Here is an 8,991-nt window from a genome sequence, read left to right as displayed (position 1 = left end):
GGGAGTGACGCGCTTTGCGTCTGGAGCGGCTTCTTGGAGTCCACAGCGCTCAGCCCAGGAGGCTCGCCTTCCTTTCTCTCTCAGACATACCAGAAACAAAAAGAGGGGCGATCCCTGCGCCCGCGCGAGGGACCCACCCGCACAATGACCGAGACCACCAAGACCCACGTTATCTTGCTTGCCTGCGGCAGCTTCAATCCTATCACCAAAGGGCACATTCAGATGTTCGGTGAGTCCTCCCGCCCACCCTCGGAGCTGCTTCCGCCTCTGTCCTTTCCCCGGCACCTGTGTTTTCCAGGGCGATTGAACTGGAAGGCGTGTGGCCCATAGGAAGGGGGTTCTGCCTGATCCCGCTGGTGGGAGGTCAGCCCCTCTATTCCGGGCTCCCGGGAGAGGACGCAGATTGCGCTTTCGAGGCGTCAGTTGCTCGGGCCAGACCCGGCTCGCTGGGGGCCAAGACGTGGGGGAGGGGCAGGGCGGGAGGTGAATGTTGGTTTAGGCTGGGTGGGAGGTCGAGGTTCGAGAACTGGGGTGCGGCTGTGCGGTGCTGTGGCTACTTGGCTGATGAGGATCGGGATGGGGCAGAGGTTGGGGCGCAGAGACGGGAGAGGAGGGGGTGGAGATAACGTGCTGTTTGTTTAGGATGGGCGGAAAGCTCGAAGGAGTTAAATGATGTATATGCATCGGAGACACAAACACACACACACACAAACACACCAGTTACTGGGCTGGAGCTTCAAGGAGATTAATTTAGGGTTTGGCGGATGGTTGGGGCCGCCAAGGGGCGAAATGTTTGAAGGTGGTGGCCCGTGTTTTGCCCACGGGAGGTGGATGGCTAAATGAATGGGGTGGGGGTGGGGGGTGGTTAGCCGGCTGGGGCTTGGCTGCCGGAACCTGCTGCCCCGGAAAGGGAGGGGGAGGGGCGACCGCTGCGGGTGGCCCTCCGCGAGCCGCTGTTGTTGGACGGGCACCCAAGTTGGCTAGGCTCTGCCCTGGGCGATGGTACCCGGGAGGCTTGCGGCGGTCCAGTGTCTGTATGAGTGTGCGTGTGCGCGCTCGCGCGTGCGCGCGATTTGGGGCGGTGGGAAAGCGCATCATCCAGCGGTTTGTTTCTTGGAGGCTTTAGGGTTTGGAGAGAGGGAGCGAGAGGGGACACCTGGCTGCTGGTTTGGGGTGAGCAGAGGCAAGGGAAAGGTGATCCGTAGCAGTCGGATATCTTGAGCCACTGCCGGGTAAACGACGCGGCTTTGCTGTTGCTCCGGTAGGACCCAGAGTCGCGGGGGCGTGCGCGTTTAGATCCTGAGGGAGGGACGCGGAGGTCACTTTGGAAGCAGGATTGAGGAGAGGTTAGAAGTTGGGGGTGCTTTTTTCAGGCACCGAGGGAAACGAGAAGAGGCAAGCGAACGGGCTGGGGATGGATGAGGTACGGTGGGAGGCCCTGACCCCGCAGGCCCGCAAGTCGCTATCCAGAGGCGGCGGTGCTGAAACGCAGTGTGTGCCGAAGCTGGCCGCAGGCACACGTGTTTATCCAGAGCCTGAGGATTGCTGAGCCCTCCCATGGCTCTTGAACGAAAGCCACATCATATGGGCAAAGACTTGGAAAGGTATTTTACACTAAAAATAATCCTCTTTTAAACCTACAAGGTGCGTTGAACTGGGCCCGTTTGTTTAAAAAACCTCATGAAAAGAATATAGGATTACTTTGGGCAGAGGGCCGATCAGGTAGGCACAATCATAGTATCCAAGGAGGGAGACTGAGAGGTAGCCATCCCTCCCTTGCCATCCCTTCAGCTTTTAAAGGTGTTTTATTAGGAGCTAATGCCAATTTACCTATTAAATAAAGACCTTTTATGAAGCATCATGGTAGAGCATCTCATCAGTCTTCTAAGGGAATATCCGTGCCTTGGAAACACTGCTTTCACTTTCTTTTGATTCTGGTGTCTTCAGCCATGTCCTTTTCCTCTCTGTCCATCTTTCCTCCAGATATTTTATGTTGATGCACTGTATTCCTTTCAGTTGCCCAGGCGGGGATGGACTTTCCTCTGGAACTCCTTGGCTCCAGGAATCTTGAGTGAGCCAGCAGGCACTCCTCCTTTCTTCCTGGGGCTAAAGATATAGTTAATTCTGCTTGCTTTGGATTGAATTGCAAGAGAGACAGCTTTAGACCGAGAACCAAGTATTCTGCCTTGCAGCTGAACAGAGTTTGGTAACAGTGCAAAAGGCTTTTGTTAAGTCCATGCCCACCTGCCAATTCTCCATGAGTTTAGAGGCTAGACTGTGAAAATAGGCATGGATTACAGCAGGGGGTTTTAGACATAGAATAGGTGAAAAGAGACTTTTGACTATAGTGACTTTTGACTAATCGTCCCTACAGTAATAACTGTTCTCTTGTTGTTGGAACTGAGGAAGAACAGAGAATATCTGTCAATAAAGGCTTTGGCGTGTCCGTTTGTCACCTGTAATCCACAGGACATGAGAAGATATGATATACTCACTGTGGCTTTCAGGTGCTTATACCCTAATGAAGGATTTAGCACACATACATGTGAAAAGGAAATAAGAACACAAAATACATATTAAACTATTTTTTTTTGTAGAATATCTAATAGGAATCTTTGAGCTCATGATAAATATTATAATTTATTTTTGTAGTTTCTGGTTTATAAAGCCTTCTCATATATATCATGTCACATTCCTAATAACAAGCTTACAAGAAAGGCATCATTATCTCCATTTTAAAAATGGGAAACTGATATTCAGAGCCTAAGGGACTTTCTTAAGTGGCTTAAATGACATGGAGAGTGGGTGGCAGACTTGGGACGTGAACTCCATATTCCTGATTCCACTTGTAGAGACCTTTGCCCTGTACCAAAGGCAGGAACCAGCGCTCACTGATCTTCTAACTGCATAATTCCACGAACTTTATTTCCTTCAAACATATACCAACACAGATTAGAAGTAAATTGGCCATCAACTAAATGAGATTCCTAAATATGCATTTCCTTAAGAGCTCTTTCCCATCTGTAAGAAACCAGTTATCTATGAGTTATTTTCTTCTTTTAAATGGCTTTTAACATTTTCTTCCTTGCAATACAGAAATAATTAATGCAATAAAGTTGTAGACCTTTCTTTAAGGCATCTGAAATTTGTAATAGAAAAAAAAAAAGTAAAGACCTAAACAGAACTTTGAAGTTTCAGACACTTTTAGTATTGAAACCCAGTTGCTTACCAAAGAAAAAAGAGAAAGACTATAAACAAAAAGAGAGGTGGCATGCAGAACTAAAAACTCACTATCTCTGTAAAATAGTACTGATATAGTTCTCAATATTTGTAAAATATTTTAAAATGAGCTTTTCCCTTTACTCTGAAAGGGAAGTTGATATTATTCCTATTTGTAGCTATAGAAACATATAGGAAAACACAATGTTTGTGTAGAGATATTCAACACCTATATACTTAACTGTAAAATGTTTTCAGGGATTAATCTAAGGTCTTGGCAAAGTAAACCCATAAACTAGCAATGTTTTATTTCATGGGCCTTCACATAAGAAGATTATGTGATGGTAGAAGTTGTTTTTTCTAACATGTGTTTTTATTAAGTATGTAGAGATTATATTTCAGTATAACTATTTGTATTTATATTGCTATATTTGTCAATAAATCTGCCACTGGGAAATCAGATAGCAAGTTAAATAGAAAAGCAAGAAAGGACTGATCAGGTTAGTTTTGCCATGAAAAAAAAATGAATTGAAGGATTGATCAGAGCAGAAATGTATCCTGTTTTTCAATGATTGCAAAATAACTAGATTTTCCAGTTTTTCTATTTCAAAATATTTTTGCTTTGAACAGTTGAATCTTTTGAAAAGAGATATAATCTGATTCTGTTCCTCTTTAAGGGTAATGAAGAGTGTTCTCTCTTCTTGCTGTGGATTTGGAAATGTAGCCCCGATTGCTACAACTAGAAATCAGCAGAAAAATGAATTTGAGTTGCTACAAATAGAGAGAGAACTGTCAGAAATCGAGGAACTTTAATATGTTGAAATGCCTATTTAAAAAGCATGTCTTTGCTCCCTAATAGTTGTTAAATAGATGAATAAATAAATAGATGAATGTAGAGAATCTTGTCCAGGTAGAGGAATCAACCATGTACAGGCCTGGGGTGGTGAGACAGAGCCAGGACATACTAGAACTAAGGAAATTTCAGGATTGTTCAAGGAAGAAGGGAATGAGCGAGAAAACTAGAGAGGTGGGTGGAAATCTGACCAACTATGAAGGCTTGTGAGTCATGCTAAAGAATTTAGCTTTTATCAAAATTAGATAGATAATCTCTCCATCTCCTGTTAGGCAATAGTTGTGAAAGTAGTCGATACATGAAAGAGAATGAAAACCCAATTTTGAAAGTGTTTCTTTAAAAATATTCAAGTCTAGATTTTATGATATCACTAAAATATTCAAGTCTAAATTTTATGGTGCTCTTGGCTGCCAATACAGTGTTCTGTATATAGTGGTTGCTTAATCAATACTTAATGGTACTGTGAAATATATACTTTCTAGTAGACTTCTCATTCATTTTTAAAGAGTTTTCAAATCATCCTGAATTGCTCAAAAAGATCCTAAGGGCACAAAGGAATGTATTAAATATTTTTTTCAACACTATTTTTTAAAATAAAACAAACAAACAATACTCAACACACAAAATTTTGGTAAAACAAAGACATTTAAAATAATTCTTTAGGATTTGATGTAACAGACTAAGAGGTGGGACATAGGAATTTATTTTATAGAGAATTGCATAACTTCATATATTCATATATTCTGTATCGCAATATATGTAAATGCAGCGTCAATTTACAAGGATGGAAGTTTTCCATTGCCAGCAGTTTTCCAGTTATAATCATTCAATTGCATGGAATGCCTTTGCTGTTTTAGGATACAGTTTGGCAGATAGCCTCAGAAACATTTTAGCCCAAAAAGGTCTTAAGAGGCTTACATGGTGTGACTAAGGCCATCGTCCTGGTATTGGGCTCCCTCCTCCTTTTGTGTTGTACAATATCTCCTTGATCTGTGAACTGTGCAGCAAAGGCAAATGCTATAAACCAGGGGTGTCCAAACTTTTTTCAACGTTTTTCACCAAGGGCCACATGCGGTAAAATACACAAACAGCCGGGCCACTCGCTCGAGGTGAAGTACGTATTGCCTCACCTGGTTTATTTAAGTAAACTAAATATATTTTTGGAATTTGCTGCGGGCCAATTAACAATGGATCATGGGCCGCAGTTGGCCCGCGGGCCACAGTTTGGACATCCCTGCTACAAACACTACCAGCACCATCCTCTTCCCCATTATCCTTTTAATAATGAAGCTAACTTTATTTGAGCTTCTTTAAACTACTACCACTAAACTGTTTTCCATGAAATCGATTGCAAAATTGTCTTTAGATCTGGACAAGTGAGCAAACCAGGAAAATTCTTGTAATTCTGGGGATACGGGGGTAAGGGGAGGAGATAGAAAAGGAGCAAGACTCAGAGGCTAACCCTTTTCTCCTGCATCATCTTGCCCCCACATGGTAGCCATGCTGCCACACCTGGACCTCATTTAATATTTGCCAGACAGAAGGAGGATTGTTTTGCAACTTTGCCCTCGATAAGGGTAAATACTTACAGTGTTTCTCTTGTTCCAGTCTCTTAGGTCAAAAACCTTGGGCTAATGCGTGATCTTTTTTTTTTCTGTGCACATCCCATCTATGTCAGCAGATATTTTTGGATCTCTCTATCTTCAAAATATAACTGGGACCAACCACTTTTCTTCATCGACAACCCTGGTGTGAGCCATTGGTGTCTTTCACCCGAATTATTGCAATAGCCTCTTAACGGATCTCCTCGCTTCTACCATTGGCCCCAGTACTCAATCCTCAACAAAACAGCCAAAGAAATCCTTTTAAAATGGAAGGCAGACCTACGTCAGATCGTTTTACAACTTTGCTCAAAATCCTCCACTTGCTCTCTAACTTATTCAGAGTCGTTATAATGACCTACAAGGCCTCCACGATCTGCCATCTTTCCCCCTCAGCTCCCTCCTTATCCAAACACACCTCATTCTTAGCCAACCTCAATGACCTCCTTGCTTTGGTCTTAGAATCTTTGTACTAAATGCTCCCTCTGCCGGGAATGCCCTTCCCCTGTATGACCCCATGTCCACTTCACCCTCTTTCTCAAAGTCTTTGCCTAAATCTAACTTTCTCATTGTCCACTTAGTAGGTTCTATTCCCCAATCACATAATTTTAAATCATAACTCAAACACCCATTTCCCCTTGTCCTGCTCTACTTACATCTTTCTCCCTACCTCTTATCAACTTTTAACAAAGCTTATTATTTCCTTATTTGTCATGTTTATTGTTTAATTGTGTGTCTCCCCAGCTGGAATGTGAGCTCTTCAGGGGCAGGGATCTTCGGTTACTCTGCTCACTAATGTATCTCTCAGGCTCCCAGAACAGTGCCTGGCACGTAGTTGGTGCTCAGTAAATGTCAGTTGAATGAGTGAATGAATGAAATGTTAGAATTAACCTACCACCTTTACCTCAAGTCTGTATTCTTTCTGCAGCGAGAAAGGTAGTCATGAGTGGACTCATGGCCATTGGTTCATTAAACAAATGTTTATGGAGTTGTGCACATGCTTCAGGTACCATGCTAGGCCTCAGGGATATGAAAATTAAAGACACCGCTTCCCGCCCCTCAGGGAGAACATCTTCCAGAGAGGAGATAAACTAGCTAGCAGTGCACCTTGTAAATGCTGTTAAAGAGGTGAGAATGAGGTAAAGGCAGCCTGGAGGAGGACGCTGTCACTCTAGGCAGGGTGGGAGGCCCATCAGGGCAGGTTTCAGTGAGCGTGAACTTGAAAGTAGAAGCTGCACCGTGGATCCGATGGTCAATGATACCCTAGGCTGAGAGCAGGATGTGTGGAAGGGCCCCAAAGAGTGCAGCACACTAAGGGTTCTCCAAGGAGCTTGCTAGATGACTGGAGTGTGTGTGGGGACAGGGAAGGGCAGGAGCTGAGAGAGCCGGAGCACAGGTAGGGGCAGCGTGGGATTGCCAAATTGTTCAGACTTTCCCAGCACTGTTAGTGAGCCACTGAAGGGCCCTGAGCAGAGAAGCACATTTCAGATATAAGCTTGCCTTCCGAATGGCCATGTTCCCTTTATTGGGGATCTGTGATTTTATTGAAACATTTTAAAGCTATTATTTCTGTGTCACTCTTTGAAATAAGGAGGGCTTTTCCTCCCCTATCCCCCCCCCAATTAATTAACTAATTAATTTATATTTTCTGAAATAGGAACATTGTACACTGTTCAAGCCATAGCTACTGAAGGAATAAATAGGTGAAAAATTATACGCATCCAAACAATCAAACAACCACTTTTCCACTGGGACGTTGCTCTCACTGAGGTACTAAATATACCCCTTCTTTCCTTCAATGGGATGGCCCTTATTGTTCAGGTATTCTCAGATTTGGTAAACTCCATTCACCCTAACTGGATCGTCCATGATTTTGTAGATTTGGAGTCATGTGCCTACTTTCTTATTCCGCCAGCTTCATTGTCTGAGGACTAAAGACCATCGAGATCCTTTCCTTGGACATTTGTTTTCAGCTGTAATCCTTTCAGGAACAAGTATCTTTCTTCTCTTGCTATAAGGCTATGGGTTTCTCTGACTTTGAAATTTATTAATATTATATCATTTTAAAGCCTCAGATAAATGACATTCCAGTGGGGGGTTGGGTTTTCCAATGCTTTATTCTTCAGCATTTTTCTAACCCTTCATCTAGGTACCTACAGAGAGGTAAAATCCTCTTTCCATGGAGCCCTGAGATGAAACTACATCAATGATGGTTCACAGTTCCTTTGAAATATTTATGTGCTGATAAGTATCTCATAGTGTGTGGATCTTCACATGAACTATAAGATCTTTAAAATAAGGCAACATTTTTAAAACTTAGAGACTCTTACCCGTTATAAATTAAAATTAAGAAAGACAATCACATATTGTACATATAAACTTAAGCCATAATTGCTTCATTTGCCATGAACCAATCTTACTAGGCACAATTTAAAAAGTATTTACTTGTTATGCCCCCGAGAATCAAAGTTGATAGATGATGTATGATTTTCTCATGTTGTGAATCGTGTTGATAAAAAGTGGGTAAATATCCCCATTTTTCCTATTGCTTTATTATTTCTCTACATATGGAAATTAATAAACTAAATGGCTGTTGATTTGGGAATAGACTTAGTCCCTTTTAGCCTTTTTTTTCTCATTTGTAAATAGGGTGATTGATTTAACCCAGGGGTCAGCAAACGACAGCCTCATGGCAAAACGTGGCTTGCAAGCTAAGAATGACTTTTACGTCTTTTAATGGTTGAAAAACATGTAAAAGAAGAAGAAATATTTTATGACACATGAAAATTTTATAAAATTCAAATTTCAGTATTCATAAATACAGTTTTATTGGCCCACAGCCACACTCATTCATATGTGTATCATCTGTGGCTATTTTCACATTACGACAGCGGAATTGAGCACTTGTGACAGCAACCATACGGAATGCAGAGCCTAAAATATTTACTATCTGCCCTTTTAGAGAAAAGGTTTGCCTACCCCTGATCTCACCGACATCTCGGGGTTGGAATGGGGAGTGAATCTAAAAGGTTCTAAAAATATAAAGTGCAGTTGAAGTCCATTACCCAGAGGAACTCTTTAATGAACAATTTTTCAGTCTAAACTAAATCTCTAAAAAGACTAATTTAAGCAGCACATGTAGTTCCAATTTCATAATTGTAATTTGTCCGGCTGAGTAAATGGCCATGTTCACAATGCGGATGATTTTCTGGTGTTTGGTTTACACTGGACGTAGATTCGCCCCTCTGGCTAATGTGGGATGTTTTCTTCTCAGACCATCTTTTCCTGAATCACAGCTACCTCCTCCTTTAAATCTAA

General features: G+C 42.4%; 1 protein-coding gene across 1 annotated transcript in view; it reads left to right on the top strand.

Moving 5' to 3' along the window:
• NMNAT2 (nicotinamide nucleotide adenylyltransferase 2) overlaps window positions 1–8,991 on the top strand; it is a 108,753-nt gene continuing 99,762 nt past the window's right edge. Inside the window, exon 1 of the mRNA XM_019737988.2 lies at window positions 1–229. Coding sequence (XP_019593547.1) covers window positions 145–229 — 85 coding nt within the window. The 5' untranslated portion in view covers window positions 1–144. The remainder of the gene's footprint in view (window positions 230–8,991) is intronic.

Source organism: Rhinolophus sinicus, linkage group LG17 (genome assembly GCF_036562045.2).
Source record: "Rhinolophus sinicus isolate RSC01 linkage group LG17, ASM3656204v1, whole genome shotgun sequence".
Classification (NCBI taxonomy): Eukaryota; Metazoa; Chordata; class Mammalia; order Chiroptera; family Rhinolophidae; genus Rhinolophus; species Rhinolophus sinicus.
This window is presented reverse-complemented; position numbering and strand designations above follow the sequence as displayed.